The 27,002-nt window shown below is 39.0% G+C and overlaps 1 protein-coding gene across 1 annotated transcript; it reads right to left on the bottom strand.

Annotated features, from left to right (window-relative positions):
- Window positions 1-4,897: 4,897 nt before the first annotated feature.
- On the bottom strand, window positions 4,898-6,049 carry LOC127777671 (uncharacterized). Its single transcript, XM_052304280.1, has 2 exons — window positions 5,970-6,049; window positions 4,898-5,883 (listed from the first exon to the last, which is right to left on the bottom strand). The coding sequence occupies exon 2, from the start codon at window positions 5,861-5,863 to the stop codon at window positions 5,552-5,554; it is 312 nt and encodes a 103-aa protein (XP_052160240.1). The 5' UTR covers window positions 5,864-5,883; window positions 5,970-6,049; the 3' UTR covers window positions 4,898-5,551.
- Window positions 6,050-27,002: the final 20,953 nt, after the last annotated feature.

Raw genomic sequence — 27,002 nt, 5'->3', positions numbered from 1 at the left:
CCGGAATATCGCCGTTGTACAATATTTTCTCTCTTGCTAATATATTGACATGCAAGGTTTCGCGCGTCCAGGGAAAAAAATGTCTAGGACAAACATATATAGCACACCCTTACCGTATCTAAGTAGTAAGTATTACATGCGGGCGGCCTTAGGCTAAAACATGTCATTCCAAATATTATGTTAGAAAATTTATCTTTTATTGAAAGCTAGTACTAAGAGGTTCAGAACTAAGTTGAACTTGAGGTTAGTTTGTGGATACGGGACCATAGAAGAATGTTGGATTTGAGAAAACATCTATCTAAATCTATGCTAATTGGACTCGAAAGCTCCCACATTTTTTAAGAAAAAATTCTAGTTAATGGTATAAGTTTATGGGAAATCTAAATCGAAAACGCTCTCAGTTTTGTATTATCGCACGACTCGTCCGACAACCATCCATCCGTGTCTTGGTGCTATCGGAGCGACATGCTTGCTTCCACTGCAATGGCATCAAAGCGAGAAATCTATGCACCACCATCCATCAAAACTAAAGATTGGTTACACTAGCCAATTCTTTTTTTAACAATACCTTTGATGGCTTATGCATTTTAAACCACATATTATTTTTCACTTTCGTTTGAACCATCATCCTCTACTCAAAATAGATGATAAAATGAGTCCAATACTAAATATATTCAAACATTTAAAGTAATTTACTTAAATCGTAGAAGTAACTTAGCTTCGCAATAGAAGTAACTACCTATAAAGCATTGAAAGTAGTTATCTTGACCAATCCGTTAATGATGGCTGAGATACGAACACATGGATGTTGTCCTGACCAAGATAGAGAAACGAGACCACTAACCAGAAAAATAGGACCAGATGATCTGCTAGTTGTCATATCAATTCACGTACATGCTAACGTACATGCTACAGAGGCTAACAACACTAGTATATTTTCTTACCATAGAATCTTTGATTACCTATATTTCTATGACGGTATATTATTTTTAACATACGTTTGAACCATTATGCTCTACTTAAAAAATGTGACAAAATGAGTCTAATATTGAATATATTCAAATTATTTTTATTTCGTAGCTACTCTAGAAGTGTAGTTACTTCCTTATAGCAGTGTGTAGTTACTTCTAACGCCATGAAAAGTTAATTTTCTCAAGCTGTGTACTTACTTCTAATACTTTGAAGTTATTTCTATTTTATTTTTCTATAGTTACTTTCCTCTAGGAGTGTATTTACTTCTAATATTATGAAGAGTTACTTTTATTTCTTTAAAATTTACTTCCCTCCAGTAGTGTAATTACTTTTAATATCGTGAGGAGTTACTTTCTATATGACGCAAGATTTTATTTTTAGAAAAATAAAATAGAGATTAGTTTAGATAAAGAATATATGTATTTACTTGAAAATCTTCTCTAACTTTGTGGATTTACTCCACATAGTTTCTTATTTTAACTCACTCACACTCACAGTGTAATTACTTCTAGTGCTATAAAGAGTTACTTCTATTGCATAGTTAAGTTACTTCTGTAATTTAAATAAATTACTTTAGAATATATTCAACATTGAACTTGTTTTGTCATATATTTTGAGCAGAGTACAACAGTGAAAAAGATCTTAAAAATAATATATAGTTTGAAAGATATAAGTCATCAAAAGAGGTTTCAAAGAAAGATACACTAATTAATGACCGATCGATATAAGTGTTTATTGCTATTTCTATATGGTAAAGGAGGATTTATATGTCACGTGGGATGAAGTAGTCGCTCGTGCACTGTGCAGTGTAATCGTGTCCCAAGTTTAACGTTGTGGGCCACATTTAAAACTCACGTAATCCGTGTCATGTTTATCACAATATAGTGGGCCATTTTTAAAGCCCATCTAAGACCCTGTTTAGATGTGACTAAAACTTTTAAGTACCTAGCACATCGGATGTTTGGACACTAATTATAAATATTAAACATAGACTATTAATAAAACTCATCCATAATTTTGGACTAATTCGCGAGACAAATCTATTGAGTCTAATTAATCCATGATTAGCGTATGTGATGCTACAGTAAACATTCTCTAATTATGGATTAATTGGGCTTAAAAAATTTGTCTCGCAAATTAGCTTTCATTTATGTAATTAGTTTTATAAGTAGTCTATATTTAATACTCTAAATTAATGTCTAAATAAAGAGACTAAAGTTAAGTCCCTGCATCCAAACACCACCTAATACAATATCTAATATACTAGTACTACGTGATAAAAAAAATCCCAATGTGAATCCCATGGACTCTTTAAACTTTTTAACTTTAATCGAAAAGCCAAGACTGGAAACTGAGTACTTCCTCCATTCTAAAATATAAGACACAACCACTCTTAACCCAAAGACCAAGAAATAATTATTATCCTCTTATAGTTTGGATCATCCTAATAAATATAATGCACGCATTCAATAGGATTAGATAACATGAGAGTGGAGGATTTAAAAAGGTAATAATTTAATGAAGAAGATGTCATAGTTAATTGCATGTTTGTATGCATGCCTTATGCTCCCTCCGTTCCAAATTGATCTACATATTTCATAGGTACACCAAGACCAAGAAAAGCTAATAACTCTCTCATACTATATTTATTCTAGCAACAAACTCAATGTATGCACCATCCCCACTATTTCCTAGCCAATAGCAAATTAAGATATTGCATGTGGGTTATAAATACATGTGTGCATGGATGCATACATCAATGCCCATTTACTCCAATGCACAAATAACGAATAGACCTAATAAATGAACACAAATATGTAGATCATTTAGGAATAACATAAAAAAAACTATATGTAGATCAATTTAGAATGGAGGGAGTATCATGGAACATTTATAAAAAGTTGTTGTGCCTTATATTATAGAATGGAGGGAGTACAAGTCACTGATCCTATCAAATCCAAATTTCAAATTATTAGATTAAAAAATACTAAATTTAAACTCCAACATAATGAGTGCTTAATTACTAAATTTTAGAAGTATTGAACCTTGAAAAGACGATAATTGAGATACCAAACGGAGTACAACCCCGTACTCATTGATTTTGAATTTTGGAATCAGTAACTTAATAGTGAAGGCAAGTAATTGTAATCCAAAATGTATTACAAATATTAGAAGCCGGCTAATAAAAAAGGTTTTAATAACGAGGGGCATTTTGTTATTTGAAATTGGTTATGAACTATCACAAATATGTAATAAACTACCATGCCTTTATTAGTAGGTGGATGAATGTCATCGGAGATAGTGAGAAGATGTCACTATGAGTCTAAAGATAAATATGAGGAAATAAGATAAACAAATATATTGTAAAATTTTTATATCGATCCATTGATCTATTGTATTATTAAGACAATACTAAAGGATACATCATATTTACTTTATAGACATAGAAATTACTATGTTAGTCAAAATATTATAAGTATGAGTTTGATCAAGTTTACCATAATTCAAAATTAATTGTCATTTTTAGTATTTATCTTTCACAATAAAGTGTGAAAGTACGTTCACTACTATTGTGAAAATTTTGTAATGATGCTAGCCACACAATCTGCGCGGACCACCACGCTAGCTATTAAAAATAAAAATACTATTATTATATTGAGACTTCAAATCAAATACAAGTCGATATTTACTAAATACAAATTTTAGAATTATTAATCCTGAAAAGTTATGATTAATCCATCTAGATTCAACAGTTAATCAGAAAAATCTAATCATTGATTTAGTAGATCATATTATCATGACCGTAGGTTGTGGATAGTCCGTGTTAAATAAATCACGCAATTGGAAATAACATATGCTTTAAAACTGGGTATGCCATCATGCTTCAAGCTTGAGTCCCATTTCTATTTCTAAATCTTGATTTCCCAATAAAATCCATGTGAACACGTCCTATGTATCTTTGACCGTAATTATCTAAGTCATGCTGAGATTTATCCTTTCAATATCATGAGCCAGTCTTTTCCGCCGAGATTACCCTTCTTTTCTTGCATTTCTGACATAAGAGGGATGTATTTATTGATGTAAAATTTCCGGAATTGTTCTCTATATGTTGGAGCCTGAAGGCCCTGTAATATTTTATTTTTCTGTACTTTATATCTTATCCCTGATATAAATTAATCCTTACATAAATCAACCCATAATGTCAAGAACCTACTAATATATGACATCTTAGAAGAGAGAGAAATCGTTCAAGAAGCAAACTTGGAGAAGTAATGTGGACATGTGGTAGACTGACCATTCATAACGCGTTCTAAAAAAACAAAAGAACACCATTCATAACGCGCTTGTCCTTAACGCGTTTGCCGATGTGTATGTGTGTTTTGTGTTCTCTTTATTTATTTGTTTTTACTTGGGGTAGGTAGCCTATTTCAAAGATTCCAAAGAATGAGTAATTTTTCTAGAGGTTATGAATACGATAGCAGTTTTAAAAACGGGTTTATCCGCGTGTGACTTTGTAATCATGGCAGAGCTTATCCGATGATTGATCAAAGTTTTTATTTACATTTACAGTTCCTTATTTATTAATATATTAGGCAACTAGTTTTCCTACTTTAGAAAAAAGTTCACTTTCATTTGAGTTACCAGATCGTTTGACCGCTGATTCGCTATACACTGTACTGAATAGTAGCAATTTTTTGCTATTTATGTCCGAACATCCAGAACACCCAAACAAGGATTATACACAACAGTAATGACTCGCACACTTGAAAATGATTGGCATGTTAGACATTTAGAAATGCCCTGTTGCTGCTCATGTGTGAACATTTTTAGACAAAAGATAAGCGATCCAGCTTTCGATAGAAAGCCACAACGGCTTCATGTCTGAACATTTCCAAAACAAGGGTAATAAAATCACAAGAGTAAATTTGGGGCATAAGATTTTATTGATGGTATAATAGAAATGACTTACACACTGTTTAATGACTTTACGTACTGTAGTTCTATGCTTCTATTGCTGTATGAGCATATACTATCTGTAAATCCTTAGTACACAGCAGGCAGCAGGATGCCAGGATAAACTCTTGTCTGCATGTCTGAGCTTGGACACCGATGGACTCACTCTAGCAATGAAAGTACAGTAGTAGTACACTTGCACTGACTCAGGAACCTTGTTCTATGGCTTGCCAGTAGACTCTGCAGCATTACACGCAACTCTCTCCGTACCAATATAAGTGCAACCTAGTACGAATATGATATATTTTAGGACTACGAATCTGGATAGCTAACTATCTAGATTCGTAGTGGTAGAATATGTTACAGCCGTACTAAGTTACACTGGGATGGATGGAATAGCAAGCAACGGCAGCCAGCCGACCCGTTCTTGTAGATGCAGTGCTAATTCACCCAGACTCAACATAGGTTGAGCGAGAATTATTGTGTTCTTGCATAGTTGCAAATGGTGCAGCCATAAGATAAGAATTTTCACCGAACCGCAGAGCGTGTTGACGAAGGAGTGGTTGGTGTTGATCTTTCTCTCCTTGCTTTGCCTCCTCCATGTCACGCGCCTCGATCGGCAGCTTCAACCGAGGAGCAGAACGACGAGTGGCGGCATACCAAGAAAGAGTGTGATCCACGCCATCCCCGGCGCAAGAACGGCGAGGAGCCGCCGAAGCGGCGGCGCCACCGGCGTGACGCGGGCGTAGAGCTCCATGACGCCGACGTAGAACGTCGCCGGGACGGCGACGGTCAGGGTGGAGACAGCCATGCGCAGGACGGGGTGGTCGGCCGCGCCGTCGTACTCGTACCCCGCGGCGGCGTCGCCCACCGCGAAACTGTTGGACAGGATCGCGAGGATCTGGGCGAAGGCGACAGAGACCAGGATGGCCAACATGGCGAGCTCCGCAGAATTATCTGCGAGGAAAGAGGAGAAAATTAGAAAAGATAACACGCGATCATACAGAGAATTAGAGGTCGATCTCATGGCGATGGCCTCTCACCTCTCCCCTCACGTCCACCGGGTGGAGAAGAGGGGGTGGAGGATCGAGCGAGTAAAGGGGGATAATATAGGCTAAGCACTATTAAACCGCGGCAAACGACGGCATCGAGGTTTAATCGGTCACATGACAGTCAGTACGTTTACTAGCTAGCCGTTCGCGGTAAACAGTACCATTCCGTTTTGATTTCTAATCTTTTCGCCCATCAAAAGATGAGATAGTGTTGCTACACGAACAATTTTTCTTCAGACTCACAAGTCAATGGTGTGGAGGGTTTCTGGGCAAGATGAAAGAAACTTCGCGGCTACATGCACGCATTTTGTTTTCTGAATATGTAAAATGTCATTAACTCAACATCAGCTAGTACCGTAGTTTGTAAAATTGTTTGGCAAGAATGTACCAGGTATTTTCTCTCTTTACAGTGGGTGCAAATTTTAAACTCTCGATGGATACTCACTCGTTGTTTGCACATTATCGAAATAGTTATGATTTTTTTTTAAAAAAATAGAAGATAGATTAATATGCGATATATCACTTCACAAATATGCAAATTAAAATTCACCATGTACAAGTTGAAAAAAAACAAATTAAAGTATTGCTAGTTCACGTATATTTATAGTCAAACATTTTTCGTTGCAACATGTAAGGCCCCTTTTGATTCAAATGAAATTTATAGGAATTTTAGAGGATTTCATTTCTATTAGAATTTTTCATATATAGCCCTTTGAATCAAAGGAATGGATCTTATGGAATCCTATGAAATTTCTATGAATTACCTAATGCCATGCAAGTTTTGGAGGAATTCTAACATGAGGTAAAACCTCTTGAAAACTTTCTTTTGAGTCTTTATCTCTCATCTAATTCCTGTGTTTTTCCTGTGATCCAATCAAACGACCATTCCTATGTTTTACAGTCCTCTGTTTTACACTTACATTTCTATCAAAATCCTGCGTTTTTCCTATTCCTATGTTTTCTTATTCATGCGATTCAAAGGGGTCCTAAAAGTTTAATTTGATCTTCTATGTTTATGGAGTAATATATTACATATTAATCTATATAGTTAAAATTTTTCATAAACATTTGAATATTATGGATATCCCTTTAGCAAAGATCATTAATTTCTTCAAACGAGTCGACCCACATAATCCTATTGAAATTTTATCAGCGTTGTTTTAATTATGACGATTGTATGTACAAGCTGAATTAACCAGTTTGTGCGCCTCAAGACAGACTCCAAACTCTACAGGCCGCGCATTAGTACGAAGAAATTTCCGTAGCGTTCGGCTAATTCGATCGGGCCTCCGCGTTGTGAGGTCTTTAACGCGTTGTGGCACATCCACACCGTGCCGCGCGTACGTACGTCGGAACGTGAATAAGGCCATGTTTACTTAGTGAAAAGAAAATTTCATGTGTCACATTGGACGTTTGGTCGGATATCGGAAAGAGTTTTTGACACGAATAAAAAAACTACTCCCTCTGTCTCAATATATAACACCCTACAATAGGATGAGGCCCATCCTAGAACAACAAATCTGGATAGTCCAGATTCGTTGTCTCATGTAACAGTCCAGATTCGTTGTCTCATGTTGCTATATATTGAGATGGATGGAGTAATTTTATAACTAATCTGGAAACCGTGAGACGAATCTTTTAAGTCTAATTAATCTGTCATTAGTACGTATGGGTTACTGTAGCACTTATGATTAATCATAGACTAATTAAATTCAAAAGATTTGTATTGTGATTTTTTTTCTAACTGTGCAATTAGTTCTTATTTTTATCTATATTTAATGCTCCATGCATGTATTTAAATATTTAATGTGACTTTTTTAGAAAATAAAAATTGAAAACTAAACCGGGCCTAAGTGATCCACTGATCGAGCTGCCGGCTGCGTGTGCGCGACGCGAGCAGCGGCCAGCAGTGAACAGAATACGCTGAATACGCTGAATAATCGTACTGCCGCTAGAGCCGATCGATGGACTGCCGGTGCGTGCGCGCTAGATAAAACGTGCCGTGCGAGTGTTGCGGGCGCGAGCGCCGTAGATTCCTGTGGCTTGGCTGGCTGGCTGTCTGCGCCGAACGTGAAAATTAAAGGCTTTCACTTAATAGCTCGTTACTACGGTATGTTTACTTCACATCAAACTTCTTCCCAACTCCTAACTTTCCATCACATCACATCACATCCAAAATTTTCCTACACACATAAACTTCTAACTTTTTTTTCAAACTATCAACTTTTTCCAAACTTCTCCCCAATATCAGAAACTAAACACAGCCTGCATACTCTCTTTAGCTAGTTTGTGACACTATTACATTCTCTCAGACAGCACAGCTAGCTAGCCAGGTAGTAATGGAGAAATTAATGGCCTCATCTTTTCGTTTATGTTTATACTAATTAGCCAAAATTTACATTTTCAACATTAAATTTGAAGCTAATTTTGGGGTTTTTTCATCGAAATTTATTTTTCAGTTTTTGCTTTTAGGTTGCTAAGAACACGTATATAAAAGTTTTATTCACAACTTACTCATCTGTAAATATGCCGTTTGGTTTATTCCAGGAATCAGCTTCAATTTTCGCTGCGTCTCTACTTCGAGTAATCTGTCTGCAGCTTCGGAAACTTCAAACGCGATTTGTACCAACCAACCACGCTCACCCCAGCCCAGCTCGCTTGACCGCTAACGCCGAGGAATTTGGCATACAGCGCCATCAACGAGTGGCTTGGTGCGGAGGCGTGCGGGGACGGAGGACGCGTGCATCGCCGCAGTCGCCCAGGTAGAGGGCGTGCGGCGTCATGGTCGCCCGGTCGTCGTCACGCAGCAGCACATCCACTTCGTGTCTCGGAGGCTCGGACAGGTCGGTACTGGGCGGTAGGTCCAATGTGCCCAACTTTTCAACTGCTTTTCTACCAGCCCACTCCAATCAGACCACACTTGTTCAGGTCAATCAATGCCCCATGCAAAGACTGCCCTGAGAAATGAGACTTTTTAAGGGGGTGTTTGCGAGAGAGGGGCTCCTCTCTCAAAAACATAAGTTCTTAGCGTAGAGACTTATTCTTATTTCTTTGTGAGAGAGACTAAAGTTTAGTCTAATTGTTCAATGCTTCCATCCATTGTTACCTTCGCAACAAAATCTAAGATCCTTACTCGTATATCGCAATTGTAGCTCCTGCGATGCTATCTTAATTTGGAAGTAGTGGTGGAATCATTGCCGCATATGTACAGTAACGATTATTTTTAAGATTTATAATCTTAAAATAAGTCTCATCCCATCCTAAATTATAATATTTTAGGACGGAGGGAGTAATTCATAGCACAGTTCCACAGTAAAAAAAATTGTGTACCTGACCCTCATAATACTGGCTGGCTAGTAAAAGTTTTTTGTGTGCTATGGTTATATAAAATAAGTTAACGTTGGAAAGTCCAATTTGTTCTCGCACTATCTACTGGAAAGTCCAATTCTCTTCAACTAACTTGACTGGGCTTGGTCGGTAGTCCCTCCACCCCATAATATAAGGATTTTGATATTTTACTTGCACTATTTGATCATTCGTCTTATTAAAAAAATTAGAATTATTATCTATTTTATTTGTGACTTACTTTATTATTCACAGTACTTTTAGCACAACTTTTTATTTTTTATATTTGCATAAATTTTTAAATAAGACGAGTGGTCAAACGTTGAAAGAAAAAGTAAAAATCTCTTATATTATAGGACGGAGTAGCTTGTTGCGGCTGCAGCTAGGCTACATCTACAGTATCTATAACAGATTTTGTGTTGGAGCTGCTGCCGTACCGATCAGGCCCACTATATAGGGCACACATGCGCCCACCACATAAAATCGCCGCAAGGTTGAAAAGTGTGGGCTAAAAATATTTGTACTCCCTCCGTTTTGAAATGTCTGATGCCGTTGACCTTTTATTATATGTTTGACCGTTCGTCTTATTTAAAAAAATTTAAGTAATTATTAATTCTTTTCCTATTATTTGATTCATTGTTAAATATATTTTTATGTAGACATATAATTTTACATATCTCATAAAAGTTTTTAATAAGACGAACAGTCAACATGTGCTAAAAAATCAACGGTGTCAAATATTTCGAAACGGAGGGAGTAGTATGGATTATTGTAGTACTCCACGAAAGAAGTAGGAGTACGAGTTTATAGCTTTTAAAAACAAAAAGGGGAAAGTGACAAGAAAAATCTACTTCCATGTGTATTGGTAGCACTATTCCAGATGCTGGCGGAACCCGACAAGGACATAAAGAAACAAAATCTAACTTGTTCAAACAATAAAGAAAACAAAGTTTTCACAAAAAGATCCAGAAAAAGCAATAATTTTCCGTGAACAGAAAAATAACAAGCTCCATCATATCGTCTCGGATTTGATACTGCAGGTCTGCAGCTTATTGCCGATTGAAACCGGGAAGAAAAGGAAATGAAATTAAGATGCGTGTAACAGTGGCCGTATATAATAATCGAGTAGAATTGCTAGTATTTCCAATCTCCATCAAAATCCAATAGCTTTATAGACCTGCACAAACGAAAGATACAAGCACGCCCAACTGCCTCGATCAACGCCTGACGGCGACGACCGGAGGAGGAGCGATCAGATAGATCTCACTTCCCCCTCACCTACTCGATTCCGCCTGCGCGAGCGGAAAAGAAAGGAAGAATGGCTCCGGCGAGGAGAGCTGTCACGGCGGCGGCGGCGAGCGTTGCGGTGGCGACGGCGAAGAAGCCACCGTGCCCCGCTCCACCAGCGGCGCCGAGCTTGCCGACATATGCGAACAGAAGGAGACAAGTGAGCTCGACAGAGATCAGAATGGTAAAGAAGAGAGCACCTGCGGCGAGTTGGGCGCCACGATCCAGCGACGGCGAGGTCGCGCTCGACGCGGCGAGGAAGGATTCGAGCGACTGGAGGGCCCCAAGCAAGATCGAGAAGGCCGAGATGACGATCGGTGGCACGCGCGAAGCCATGAGAGCAGGTTCAATAGGGGTAGAAAAGCAGGCGATAAGCAAGCCACGTAAGTTCTGTTGATGGCTTGGCTGGGAGCGCAGATGAGAGAGAGTACGGGACGACGACTAAATAGTCGCCCGCCAATATGCGTACTCCAAGAAAAAAGTGCGTCCGTTTTGCGCGGGAGAGGAGATGTTTGGCGCAGCGCAATTAAATATCATTTGCTACAGTAAAAGGAGGATAAATACAGAGCTGACCCTATTGTATATATTAGTATGTATGTTGGTTACAAATGACATGAAAAGAAATTGCAGCTAACAGCGGGTAATATTATTAAACTTGCTCTGATAGAGCTGTGACTGGTGAAGCGAACGGAAAACGAGAGATTTGGGCTGAGACGTGTCAGCTTTCGTGCATTTTATAGAAAAAAAATAATAATATGATTCATCCGTCTCAGAATATAATGAGTTTTAAAGTTAGACACGGTTATTAAAGAAATAGGTAAAAAAATTTAGATAATGAAGAAAATATGTAGAATTAAATGGTGTAAGATTGTGATTAGTTAAGAAGTAAAGGTAGATATGAAAATTAAATGGTGAAGGATCATAATTATTTAAAAAAGAAATATTGGTGAAGAAGTTATTGTTATATTTTGGAAGCGAGGGAACATAGGAGAATCTTATTCGATGATGAGCATGATGACGCGATTAGAAAACTGGAAAGAGCACGAACAGCGGAATATTTAATTGATTTCCTAGTACTTGTACTAAAAACAAAGATGCAGCTTTGTACTATTGTTCTTTCTACTTTTGATGCAGATATTACTTGTGATTCCGACCTCGTGATAGACTTTTCCACCAACCGCAACTTGAGCCTTTTTCGAGTTTTTTTTTACGACCAGAAAAAGATATTCAAGAGAAAGTCTTTTGGCTTTCTCAACGCGAGGGGCAAATCCAGCGGTTGCATAGAAGATGCTAATTAATTCGTCAGATTCACCTTCACAGTGTTAAACCTGTTCTTCCTTCTTTTATTTTCCTATCTAACCTGTTACCTGTCGACCTGTACGTGCAAATTCAAGGTCTGAACTTCACAATGGATTAATGGAATTTCTCGACGCGAGATCACAGCGAAATAAAGAAGGAAACATTTCATGCATCCATCCGACCATCCCCTTGGATCATACCTCCACTCTCTCACTTTTGCAAGGCATCCACAACCGAACGAATTCATCGACTTTTTGCACACAGTAAAGTCATTCGTATCGACCTTTTGCCGATTATTATAAATGTTCAAACCGGGCTTAGGTTCACTCATTAAAACGAACGAACAGTAAAGGTGTGGACATGCATAATTAAAATCCAGTATACAATTCGGCCTAAAGATGATCATGCTTTGCCACAAAAATGAAAAGGAGTAAACGCACTTCCGTTACAACAACAAGACCATACAACTCCTTGTAACGAGAAATCACCATGTATGATATGTTTGAAGTTTGCTATAGGTCACAGGCACTCAGGCAGAGCTCCGATTTCCTAGTTATCGCTCCTCACGTCCAGTTCGTTCCCCTCCTCCCTGAACTTCGTTTGTGTCGTCGCCGGCCAGCCTCCACAGAAAATTCCACCACCACCAGAGCTTTCCGCGAAACTTCGCCAGTGCAGGTGTCGGCGTCCAATTTTCAACGAAGGCAGCTTCGACGAAACTTCGGGCGTCGATTCTTAAGCCATTAAATTTGTATTTGGTGCTTATTTTTCAACGATTTCTCCGTAGATGTCACCATGCCATGCCATTTTTCCCTTGTAAAAAATGAATCGTCTTGCCGTCACACAGATATATAAATCGTGCAATCACTTTTGATCATGCATATATATGTTGTTCCGTCGATTCATATGCATTCTTGGTCTGATGCATTTGCATTCTTTGCAACGCAGTGCCTTCGCCGAGATAGCTTGCCATTGTAGAAGATAGTCCTGGTGCGTTGTAGTTTTGGATGGCCGCCGTGATGGAGGCAGAGGCGGTGATGGATGCCACTGACCGAATTGAGCGAATAAATTTTGATCTTTCACTAGTTGAGACCTAATTTCTCGGCATTGGTTTTCTTGATTCGGTCTTATTCTGCCCACCCCTAGCTACCTCTCTCACCTTCTGTTCGTCGCCGCCAGATCTGGTGGGTCACGCCTCCTACCCCTCCCTACCTTGCCACCAACTCTGCCCCTCCGCTCCACTGACTCCGTCCCAACGCGTTGTTGAGTCCATCGCCTCCAGCCTCTCCTCACCGCACCGCCGAGAGTGAAAGGGAAAAATACCCTGCGGGAGCCGGGACCACAAGTAGGAGGCGTGGCCACGGCATCGTTCAACACGGAGCCATGGGTTGTGGATCGGGGAGGAGTCGAGGAGCGCAGGGAGACACGTCCTCTCTGCTCACAGATACGCCGTGTCTCTCTGCTTATCGAAAAGTGACGGCAACCGAACGGCGTCGCCAGGGCTACGAGCCGAAGACATGCGTTGTACATGGCCTTAGGGCATCAGCAATCAAAGACACTCTATAGGTGCCCTCACTAACCGAAGCCACTCCATAGGGCACCCATCTTGCAATAGAGGATACTCGTAGCTAGGTTCTTCACAATCTTAGGCAACAGGATAAGGCTACTTCAGCCCACAACGGGTTGCTTCACCCCATATAGCCACAGGTATTATTTCCCTCCCTACCCCTAGCCTCTTCTCTCTCTCATTTACTCAGCCCACCCATCACCACTAGCCATTCCCTATTTCCCCATTTCTCCCCAGTCCCCATCCTCCTCTGCGTGTTCGTCTTCTCCGCCCGCGCGTTCATCCTCTGCCGTGGCCGCCCCACCGCCGCCGTCGCCAACCTTCCCGCAGCGAGCGGCGCACAGGGGGCGGTGGACAGGTCTGGTCGGGGGCGCCGTCACCGCCCGTCGCGCCGTAGCCAGCGCCGCCCATCACATCGTCGCCAACCTTCCCGCCGCCGTCGTCGCCAACCTTCCCGCAGCAAGCGGCGCACGGGGAGCGGTGGCCAGATCTGGTCGGGGGCGCCGTCGCCGCCCGTCGCGCTGTCGCCGTCGCAGGGTCATCGCCGTCATCTCCGTTGCCGTTGCAGGGTCATCGCTGTCGTCTCCGTCGCGAGGTCATCGCCGGGTCATGGCCGTCGTCTCCGTCGCGGGGTCTACGCCGCTGCCATGCCCCACCTCTCCAGCTCTGCCCGCCGCCGCGTGTCGCTCGAGGTGGCTTCCCCACCGGAGCTTCTAGAAGCTTCTCTAGGCGAAGCCTCGATGTCCACGGGAGGGAGAGGAAGTGGAAGGGGAAATATGGGGGAGGGGTGTCCAGGCGCTGCGGCGAGGGGTGGAAGGGGGAATTTGGGGGAGGGAGCGGTGTCCACGGGACACACGCCTAGCCAACGCGCGCCCTCGCGCCGTGTCTCAGCGAAAAGTGAGCGAGGGGCGCGTCCCTCTGCGAGCAAACGCGCACCCACGCTGAGGGACGGCTCAGAAACGGGACGCCGACGCCGTGAGCAGGGATACGGGTCTGAGATACCCATTGCTGATGCTCCTCACGGTCACAGTGCTAAACCTTTTTTTCGTCCTTTTCTTTTCCTAATCGGTCCACCAGGCACCAGTACGTGCTCCAGCTGAGTACTGACTGCACACTGTGTGACATTGAAATCTTGATTTAGGCCTTATTTAGATTTTTTTTCCAAAAACATCACATCGAATATTTAGATACATACATAGAGCATTAAATATAGATAAAAAAATAATTGCACAATTTGCATAAAAATCATGAGACGAATCTTTTGAGCATAATTAGTCTATGATTAGCCATAAGTGCTACATTAACTCACATATGTAAACTGTTTACAGACCTAATTAATAAATTCGTCTCACGGTTTACAGACGAGTTATGAAATTAGTTTTTTCATTTATATCCGAAAACCCCTTTCCAACCTCTGGTCAAACGTCCGATTTAACACACAATTTATTTTTCGCGACCTAAACACACCCTTACATAGAATTCAAAATTGTCTCAACTTTCCAATGGAATTTTTCGCTGACACATGATCACCCACCTGCGTGTCAAGATGCCAGTGCCCACTGCCCAGTGGGTGTCCACCATCCATCATCCATGCATCCATATCCTTCTCGTATCTTTATTTGCTGTGTCACGGTTGCTAGGCTTTCATAGGCGATCCAATTCATTGAACTAGTTAGCACCTTGGTCTTGGTCTCGTTTAGTTCCAAACTTTTTCTTCAAACTTTTAACTTTTTCATCACATCAAAATTTTTCTACACACATAAACTTTCAACACTTTTCCATCACATCATTCCAATTATCACACCCCTTGTGTGATTTACATCGAATAATTGCTGATTCCTGTGTTCAGACATGACTTACATTTATATATAAAAAAACCTCTTCAAAATGAACAGTAAAGATATGGTTATGATTAATTAGATATATACCGAATTCGGCCTAAACATAAATAAGAGCATCCTCAATATGTAAAAAAGATAACCTTAAACAATAGATGCAACACTTTAAATATTGAGTATTAATATACTCAATACTCATACTCATACTAATACTCAATATGCGAAAGAGCCTCTAACCTAATGGTTATAAAAGCTTCAGTAGCACCTGATGTTCTGGGTTCGACTTCCCATGGGAGCGATAAACGCTCTCATGCGTACTGTGTAATTTTAAAAAAATATCTATCTTTATATACTAAAAGTCCATTAAATTTCCTATAAACGCTCTCATGCCACCACGTGGGATTCAAAAATATCTATCTTTATATACTAAAAGTCCATTAAATTTCCTATAAACGCTCTCATGCCACCACGTGGGATTCCTACAAACGCTCCTAGATCACCATGTGACATTTTAATGAATTAGAAAAAATACTAAAAATTCTAAGAAGAAGAAAAACAAATCTAACCTTCGATTGTCACTTAAATTGGCGGACCCATTATTTTCAATGATAAGATGTTATCTCTAACACATAAAAACATAAAAACAAACTCTGATCCCCTCCATCTTACTATGGGCACGGCCACCCTCCATCCTCTCCTCTTTTTTCTCCGCTGTCGGTAAAATCGAAATCATCGTATAATGATGTGGCACCAGTTGACCGGCATGGTGCTCCCATCTGTACAAGAGATGTATCAGCTACTACTCACGTTAATTCAGTGATGGCACCACAGCTTCTCCAAGTTTCCAAACAATCTGCAGGTCCATGGCAGCAAAATTGCAGTCCTCGAGATGAACATACGTATATAGTTCACGATTAACTGGGTTTTATCATCTCTCAAGCATCACAGCTGTCCACTCTACTTTTTCTCGATCATCCGAGAAATCAGAACTGAACAATATCTTTCTACTCCTAACCTTCTGTTATGTTCGATTAGTGTATTTGTGTTCGCTCCCTTTCAAAAGGAACAAGCGTCCTATAGAATGCAATTTGGCCATGTTCCAATGCTAATAAAAATATATTCTAACACGAAAAAAAAAACCTTTTGCTACTGATTCCTAAAAGTTTATGAAAGACAATTCGCAAAATCAAAACAGTTCATATTTATGCGAAGTACTTTTTTCCGATCAAAATCCATTTTTTAGGGATTATAAAAAAATAAAGTATTCTGCTATACCATAAATATTTATGGAATATCTTCTACTGTTTATAATTAATTACATTCTTCCGATAAAACCATTAATATGTAGGGTTCAGTCTACTATACCCCCAAATATTAGTGCCATGTATATATCCATATGTATCCAGCAACTGAGTCACGACTGCCCATTAGATTCTAATAGTTTTGGATCCATGATTTTTTTAAACTGGATATTCGTAGCTCCACAAATCTATCCATCTAATTTTTTTTCAATGGATTTGTTTATATACCTAAAACCCATTGAATTTTTTTAAAAAAATTTGAGGTAAAAATATGAAAACGTTGGAATTCTGATAAAGGGAAAAAAAAACCCTCCCTTAATTTCATCTTTAATTTAGTGATCACTATGTCATGTACCTAACTAGCTGGGTGGCCCGCGCAATTGCGCGGCTAGCACCCAAACAAAATCATATATTTTTTACTATAATTTTACTTAAAATTTATTAAATAGCTATCTCGTTGTCTTAAGATTTTAAAAGACCAAACCTTATCATCCTCGTGTTTCTAATTATATAGATTTTAAAAGTCACACCAGTTGCTTCCACTTACTTCTGTCATCTCCTTCTTTATTTGCTTGCTCGATCTATCACTATTTCTATTCATTTTCCTTGGATCCTTTAAAAATTGGATCTTATAGTTTCTAGAGTTTATTGTCATGTTGGGTTTCTTTTTATAATTTCTAGAAGTCCCGTCAAACGTTACCATTATACGCCTCTACGGCCCGTCCAATTTTTTTTATTGTCATTGGGATTTTAAAAATCGAACATAATTATCGTTCGGGTTCATTTTTACTTTCTAGAAGTCCCACCAAACCGTTAGTGGCTCTGCCATTGTACTTATCTATGGCTCGCCCGCTGCCTTCCTTCTTTATTGTCATTGAGATTTAAAAATCGAACATGATTATCATTGGTTTTTTTTTCAGAAGTTCCAAACCTTTAAAAATTGGGCCTTGTTGTTTTTAGAGTTTATTGTCTTGTTGAGTTTTATTTTTTATAATTTTTAGAAGTCTCGTCAAACGATGCCACTATACTTCTCTATGACCCATCCACCGCCTAGTCTTTATTGTCATTGGGATCCTAAAAATTGAACATAACTACTATTGGAATTCATTTTTTATTTTCTAGAAGTCCCGCCAACCATCGGCGGCTCTGCAATACTCCTATACACCCCGCCCGTTGCTTCTCCTTTTTATTGTCATGGAGATTTTAAAAATCGAATATGATTATCAATTGGATTTATTTTTTTACTTTCTAAAAGTCCCGGCAACTACCTTGCCCGTTTGCTTCACGGCATGCCTGTCGTTCCTCCTTTTAATCGTTATTAGGATTCTATTTGGTGTTTTATTAACAGTTTTTATATGTCGTATCAACCGCAACCGCTCTACTCCTTTATAGGCATGTTACTTAATTTATCTCATTATGTCTTTTTAGATGGTCTTTTTCTTTCAACAATCTTTATTTTTTATCCCAAATTTTAGTTATTTATAAATTGTATTCCTAACTGATTTTTTTTTTCTTTTACTAGTTTCAGAATTTATTTTTTTTCAAATTTTAATTAATACAGTATAGTTTTCTTTTAATATTTTTATTTTTATTTTTCAATTTCAGTTTTTTCAAAATTGTATTCCTACTTAACTCTCTTTTAATTTTTCTAATTATGGATATTATTTTGTTTTTTATTCTAAATTTTAATTAATCTCGTATCGGGTTCTTTTATATATTTTTCTTTCAATATTGATTATTTTTAATTCCGAATTTTAGTTAATTTTAAATTGTATTCCTACTTGAACTCTTTTTTTCTTTTTGCTAATTTCGGATATTATTATTATTATTATTTCGAATATTAACTAATCTCGTATTAGGTTCTTATATGGACTCTTCTCTTAATATTCCTTATTTTTAATTCTGAGTTTCAGTTATTTTTAAATTGTGTTCCTACTTGGACTCTCCTTTTATTTTCTAATTTTGGATTTTATTTTATTTTTATTCCGAATTTTGATTAATCTCGTATTGGGTTCTTATATGAACTCCTCTTTCAATATTGTATATTTTTAATTCCGAATTTCAGCTATTTTTAGATTGTATTTCTACTTGGACTTTTTTTTCTTTTTCTCCGATTAATATGGGAATTTCTAGCTAACGTGATGCCTCCTTTCAAAGCTGTTTTAATAATATAATAGATAGATTGACGCTATTATAAGTAATCGCAAAATAACACCGATATTTCTTACTTTGCACAAATTTAACATCGTAGGTATCTTGCATGTCATGTGTACAGTTACTAAGAAAGTAAACATGAGTACCAATTAGACAGCATGCTGGTATAAGTGAACACATCCATCCACAAATGTTTGGAGCATGACTCAGATGATGTATGTTTGCACTTAATCTACCTTTTATCTAACAGACGATGAAATATTTTTGGTGTCAGTTGAGAAAGAGAACTACCATGCATCTATCTATTATATACTAAAATTCCATTAAACTTCCTAGAAACGCTCCTAAACCACCACATGACGTTCCTATAAACGCTCTTAGATTGTCACGTGGTATTTTATAATCTCACCGTCGATTTTTATTTAAATTAGTGTGGACCCTTTATTTTAGACCATTAGATTTGATCTATTTTGCTTTACGCACAATCGAAAAAAAAGAAAAATATCACGTCACGTACGTACACGAAAAAAAAGGAAAACCTCAAGTACGTACGCACCATGCGGAAAAAAAATGAAATCTCAAGAAATCTTACGTAGGCACGCACAATTGAAAAAAAAAACTTTAGATACTGTTCATTAAAAAAGGTACATACATATGATAAAAAAATATTAAAAAGGTATTGTTTACTTGAAAAAAATTACATACTTATGCGAGTAAAAAGAAAATCTATAAAACCTAAAAATTAGATGGTTTTTTTAATAGTATTTTCTATAGTAGAAAAATAAAATTTATTACTCCACAAATATGGTAAAAAACATACAATAAAAATATATGATTTAAAAATATATGTTTTCAACTGCTTGGGCTGCACAATGCACCTAATAATTAGTTTACATGCAGTAAACACGTGTGTCATCAAAGCACCAAAGATAAAAGGATGATACTGGGAAACCATTAACAATAAATCATAGGTAAATAGAGATTGCCACAAAATCACAATAAACAATAGTTGACTACAAGTAGATTGTGAGTATGAGTAATAGTGTTCCTATACTCCTACAAACACTTGAAGATGCCATGAGATGCTCTAATAAATAGAAGAAAATTTTAAAAAAAATATAGGGGAAAACAAAACATATAGCCATCGATTTGCACTTAAACCGGTGAATCCATTATTTTCAACCATTAAATTAGATTGATTCCGGTAAGCCCTCGCTCCTAAGAACCAGCTAATCCCTCTATATGCACGTGCATACACAAGAGATGTCAAAACAAAAAGAAGAATGCATATATGGTCCACCCCGTCTGTTAATTTTCTGTTTTTTTCTTTGTAGCCCTAAGGTTTTCCTCAAATTATGCATATATGTAGCGACCACTCTATGCGAGGTTGACGAAGAAGCCGCGCTGCCATAGCGCTGCTTCATGCCACCCTGGCCAATTTTCTTGAAAGTATTTTTTTTAACTAACAATGTAAAAGGCAATCATAGACGGCCATATAAACATATGCACACCCACCCTATGAATGCACATACACAGACCCTACCTCCTATGAGAGAAATAATTGTCAAAAAAAACATGAAAAAGTATGTAGATATGAGAGACTGCCATTCGCAAGAAAAACCTTACATGCATATGTACAATCCAAAGTGTCATATGGAACCATATTTTATCTTTTTTAATTATGTTGTTCTCATATAAATTATGCTAACAATTAGTACAAATAATTTTGACAATATAGAGTATTCCTTTGTATATTACCCATGAACATGTATAGGTAAGTTAGAGGTATAATATAAGAAAAAAAATCAACACTCATATTACTCATATTATGTTTACAAAGGATGATAATAGGTAAGTTTACATATAACTGAAACAATCTATGGTCTATTTCACGGTATAAATATTTTATTCTTTTACAGTAAGGTTATGAGACAATATATGGTATTTTATGTTGATATATGACTTTTTTTCATAAAATAATAATAATAAATTGCCCGCGCAGATGTGCGGGTTTCCTTCCTAGTTTATTTAATAGGGTAATCATCCGATCTTCAATTTATCCTTAATTTGCATGTCCAATTTTTAAAATAATTTGCAATAACATTCAAAAGGATGGTCATCAAAGTACGGGGCCAACTCCGTAGAATTTTGAGAAAATCTACTCAAAGTCCATTAAACACACTCTAATCCCTCCTAAGACATCTAGAACTTCTCTTGGTATTTCAACAAAATTATAAATCCTATAAATTCGAAGTAAGAGTAGAAAAACAGTTGGCTTTCTTTTTTTTTTCCCATAAATCGGGATAGAACAATTATTATACATGGTTATATATCTAATGCCTTTTAAAAAAACTTAATTAAGTTCTCTCTTTTGCTATGAAATTACACATGATCAGTGAACTTTAATATTGAGATGCCCTATGCACCAATTGATGGTGCCATTATTTTTAGGGACCTGACCGCGTTCCCTCATCCATCCTTAAATTCACTGTAGTCTTTAGTCAAATAACAGATAAAGGGTAGATGATCCGAGCATCATATCGTGTCGTACAAAGCATGTCTAGCCTTTGGTATCATAGAAATAGCTTATGCGTAACACCTTAGCCCCATTTGCAGCATAGTATGGCACATTGTTTAAGAACACTTTTGTTCAGCAACTCGGGTGAGATTTTCCACGGCACAAAAACTACAAAAGTCATTAGGAAGTGATTACGTAACTATTAACCATTGCATATTTGTTTTATTTTTTAAAAGAAACTTCTATACACAAATATTTTTGCACGAAATGTATTGTTTAATAGTTTAGTAAGTGGAGCAATGGAGAATGAGGGACTTGCTCATCCAAATGTCCTAGAAGTGGTTGTGGTAATGGTGGTAAGATATGTGCTATGCGTACCTATAAGTTCACAGCATGTAAAATAGTGGTAAAGATTTCACAGTTTCATAGTAATTTTAGTTTACAATCTATGTGTTCCTACGGTAATTGCAATGAAATCATAACCAATGTTGAAAGCAATCTCAAATATTTTTTTGAGAGATCTCTGAAGTTTAAAATAGAATAAAAAATATTATCTCAACTATAACCCATTCAAAATTGAATGTTAACTTTACTCTCATATCTTTTTACAAAACATTAAAATAGGATGCCTGCACATAAGAGAATAAAATATACTTTTTTTATTGATTCATTGTTCATACTAGTTCACTAGGAGCAGATGAGAAGCAATATTTTTAAGATTTAGTGGGACCTTGTGAGGTCTACCTTAATTCTATTTCACAACCATAGCCATTGTAGAGTTGGCATTAACTAATGTTACCTGTACTAGGTCCCACCCTTATGATCAATTGTTGCATACACATTAAGCATACATTACCCAAAAAAAAAGGGAAAAACACAACTAGTGCACCCTTTCACTAAGGCTGCTTGCCTAAAATTTTGAGCAACATGTGAAATGAGATGAGCTGTTAGTACATTGTTAATTGAGTACTTCCTCTGTCCCGGAAAGCTTGACGTTCCAAGCATTCTGACACAAATTAGCTTATAGAGCAAATTAGCAATCCACCCTCCATTTATCAGCTATTGCTAGAATGAATGAGCATACACTCAATTCAAATGAGTGGTCCAGAATAATCCAAGGCAAAAACAAATAGCTCCCAGAGCTGAAACGACCATCATTTTGAGACATTTTGTGAGCCGTAGAACGACAACCTTTCCAGAATGGAGGAAGTATTGATTATTATAAATTTATAAAATAAGCTTATTTAAATTTTAAAACAAACTTTTACATATAAAATATTTGGAAAAAACTGTGCAGTTTAGAACGTGATCCCCGTAAACGAAAGGAGTAGTTTAGTCAAATTATAATTCCCCGCAAAAAAAAAAAAGTTTAGTCAAATTATAGAATCGCAAAGGACCATTCTGAGCCTCCGATCCGATGTGCCTAGTTTCTCGCCCCTCACGTCCGGTTCGTTCTCCTCGTCCGAACTCCAAACTGAAATCTTGTCACCAACTTCGTCCCCATCGCCGGCCGGCCAGCCTCCACAGAAATTCCACCACCAGGGCTTTCCGCGAAACTTCGCCAGTGGAGTCGGCGTCCAATTTTCAACGAACGCAACTTCCACGAAACTTCCTGCGTCTATTCTTAAGGCCTAATAATCCTTTTTAAACTTGTATTTAGTGCTTATCTTTCAACGATTTCGGCGTAGATGTCGCCATTGCCGCGCCATGTTTTTCCTTATCGAAAAGGAATCGCCGGCTTTCCGTTCACACGCATATATAAATCGCGCGATCATATGTATGCTGCTCCATCGATTCATATGTGTTGCTGGCCTGATGCTGGTGCTTACTGCTTTGCAAACTTGTGCCTTCGCTGAGATAGCTTGCCCACTGTAGAAGATAGCTCCTGCGCTTCGCCGTTTTCGATGGCCGCGGCTTTTCATTTGCTCCCTTTAAGATCAAAGTTAGGCCTACTTTGGAACGGAGGAATTTTATAGGATTTTTGCGGGAATTTTAACAGATTCCTGTAAAATTCATTCGTTCCAATGTAGCCCTATTAGCTTTGGCAAGCAAGCCAGTTGAGTTACATGTGCTCTAGCTAGACTACAAGAAGGAAATCAGGTTCAAGATGGGAGCTGTGTATCTTCATCAATGGGTGGCCGGTTTTCAGTGGCAGCCGTTGGACAGAACTACGACATGGAAGGAGCAAGGCTCAACAGAAGAGAGCTTTGAGTCAGAGATTAGATGTCCAAGTGCAAATGAATGACATGCAGAGAGGAGTTTTGTGATCATGCTGGCATGGAGATTGGGCACCAGACTACTGGAATAGCGCGCATCGGCGCATGGTTACAATTCTTTCAGGAAAACCTACCAGAAATATCACAGGGTAAAGCAGTTAAGATTCTTACAGGATACATACCGGGAATATTACATGATTCATACCAAGTTTTTTTTTCATTTTGAGAACTATTCATACTGAGTTCATGCCAAGAAACATACAGTGAGAATGGGTCCTGAACTTGTCATTTGTCAAGAAACAAACATACAGGGCCGGAAGAATGGGTCCAAGCTGAGGTGGATGCGGTTTTGAAAAGCCCATGGTTTGTTGTCGAACATATCATTTGTTCAGTTCCCACTTGTGGGAAAAGTCATCAGTAAGGTTCCTTCTGTACTTGCAAAGGTCAAGATTATTTACTACTTAACTGGGAAGAAAGAGGAGAAAAACAGTGTTAATTTTATCTTCTTTTCTGTCTCTTTATCATTTCACTCATCTTCTGCAACTGAGCACACAACTGCTTTGTAGCACGACTTGAAAAGGCACAACTGTTTGAAAACAAATGTATACCTTGCAGGACTGAAATTTGCGAGAAAAGAAAACCAATCACTCAGCTGATTGTAAATTGCTGTACATGATAAATTTACAGAAAACTCTATGGTGCATGATTCTTCTTCTCCTTCAGGCCCATCAAGCACACTGGAGGTCGCTGGTTGATTTCAATGCAAGGACCGGAATGTTCCATGTCACCATGTGCCACCTTATGCCTCGCCGGAGCATACTGGTTGCCCAAGATTCCTAGTCACTGGCAGAGCATATCAGCATACTGTCATGGACGGACCAGCTTGGCAGTGATAGGTACAACAGATTCTTTCCTGGATCATGCTGACGACTTGATGAAATATACAAAGTTCGAGATCTGCCGTGATAGGAGCACTCTCTTGTGAATCCAAGAAAGGACATCCTGAAAGGTCAAATCTTTTATTCAGAAGCAAATCTATACTACTCACTCTCCATACGAAGCATTTGGTCGTGAGTTGTGACTTGGCCGTGCTCTAATTTCTTTCTTGGCTTTTCCCTCTGATGAATTGCCCCGTATGAATTCGGATAGTGCCACAGGGGATTAAGATTTAAGACCCAAATCCTTCTCAAACCTGAACAGAAATCTCAAAGAATCCCTAAATAACGAGACTATGACAATTGAGAGACACAAGCAGAGAGACACAAGCAGAAGCAAGGCCGAGCTCACGATCACCGGCGACTCAGAGAGCCACTTGATCAAAGTGACCACGCCTGATGCTCATCAGGCGGCGGTAGACAAGGATTATGCCGGTGAAATAGGCGGCGGGGAGGGCGAGGCGGAGGAGGTCGCCGGCGGCGGCGTCAACGGCACGGTTGCCCGTGAAGGAGCCGTTCTCGAGGGCCTCGATAATCGGGCCCAGGAAGCCGGCGCAGCCGACCGCGAGGCAGAGAAGAAGAAGAGCGGCCGCGTCGAAGTGGGACGCCATTTGTGTTAGGTATGGACACAATCTGGAGATCGAGCTAAGACCGGGAAGAAATTGGACAAGGTGCGTGCAGCGATGCAGAAAATGCTACCGCGACAGAAGCAAAGTTTTTTTTTTTTTAATCCTCCTCCTCCTCCCCCTCCTCCGCCAGCCGCCGCCGCCGTCTTCTTCTCCTCCGCCGACGACGTAGCCGCCGACTTCTCCTCCACCTCCTCCGACTCCGCCGACGCAGCCTTCTAATCCTCTTCCGGCGCCGCCTTCTTCTTCTCCTCCTCCGACAACGCCGCCGCCGCCTTCTACTCCTCCTCCTCCTCCGCCGACGTCGCCTTCTACTCCTCGTCCGACCGCCGCCTTCTTCTTCTCCTCCGCCGACGACGCCGCCGACTTCTAATCCTCCTCCTCCGCCGACGCCGCCTTCTTCTTCTTCTCCTCCGACGATGCCGCCGCCTTCTACTCCTCCTCCGCCGACGCCGCCGCCGCCGCCTCCTCCTCCTCCTCCGGCTGCCTTCTTCTCCTCCTCTTCCGCGGACGCCTCCTGCTCCTCCTCCGGCCGCCTTCTTCTCCTCTTCCTCCTCCTCCTCTCCTCCGCTCCCTCCTCTCCGGCCGCCTTCGATTTCTCTCCTGCTTCTCCTTCTGGAATGAGGTAGAACCTCGAGTCATCCGGAGGGCTTATTTATAGGGGAAAGGTATTTGTTTTACTATATCCCTGTTTGGAAGATTAGCCCACGGCTAATTTTAAGAGCTAATGTTTAGCCGAATTGGTAGGCTAAACACTATTAGCCTAGGATGGTATGTTTGGATCCATGGCCTAATTCAAGGCTAAAAAGTGGAGAGAGAGTAGAAAGAGAGGAGAGAGAAGGAGAGAGAGAGCTGTTTTTTTATGGTCCCCACACAAAATTAGCTCCATTAGCACCCCTTGGAGGGGCTAATGTTTTGAGAGGGGCTAATTCACATGAGCTCAAAATTAGCCCACATGTTTGGATCCTTAAGGGCTAATTTGAGGCTAAAAGATGAGGGCTAAACATTATTCCATGGAACCAAACAGGACCTAGATAGGCCCTTAGAAATATCATTTATTGCTCTTCATCAGCATTAACAAATACTCCCTCCATTCTAAATTGATATACATATTTCGTAGGTACATCAAGACAAAAAAAAACTAATAACTCTCTCATACTATATTTACTCTAGCAACAAACTCAATGCATACACCATTCCAAATATTTCTTAGCCAATAGCAAATCAAGATATTGCATGTGTGTTATAAATACTTGTGTGCATGGATGCATGCATCAATGTCTATTTACTACAATGCATAAATAATGAATAGATCTAATAAATAAATACAAATATGTAGATAATTTAGGAATAACCTAATAGATTAATCTGTAAGGGAGGGAGTACTACTAGCAAGAGAGTAGAGTACGGTCCTTTGAATTTTTTGCTAGTAGCTCCGTGTTGACCTCGCACGTAAATCATCTCAGAATGGAGACACTATGGTAACATTTTCAATCGAGGAAAATACGAGATAGACATGGGGTTGTAAATTTTAAAAAAAAAGAGCGTATCAAGTTATCAACACTCTTTTTAAGAGAGAGAATATCATCAAACACATAATTAAAAAAAATTAGAGATAAGTGAAGGGTGCACGGTGCACCATTGGATGCTTAGATGGCTTGAGAGTAGGAATGCAAGCATAACAGTCAAGCGGGATTATTCTACCCGTTTATCTCACTTTTAATTTTTTTTATTTTTAATTTTATATTAACATGTGAGAAATTAATTAGCAAGCGAATTTTTATACTGACAGAGGAATTACCCACTTAAATTTCTACTTGAGAGGACTTGGGTTGTCACCCAGATTGAACTCTCCCTGTTGAAAGTTTTTGAAGCGTCTCTCCCCAAAAATCTTACTTTTGACAGCTAATCCCCTGTAGAAACTTAAGCTGCTTGCTAATA

Source organism: Oryza glaberrima, chromosome 6, assembly GCF_000147395.1.
Source record: "Oryza glaberrima chromosome 6, OglaRS2, whole genome shotgun sequence".
Lineage (NCBI taxonomy): Eukaryota > Viridiplantae > Streptophyta > Magnoliopsida > Poales > Poaceae > Oryza > Oryza glaberrima.
Note: the sequence above shows the minus strand (reverse complement) of the source record. Positions and strands in the feature narration are given on the sequence as shown.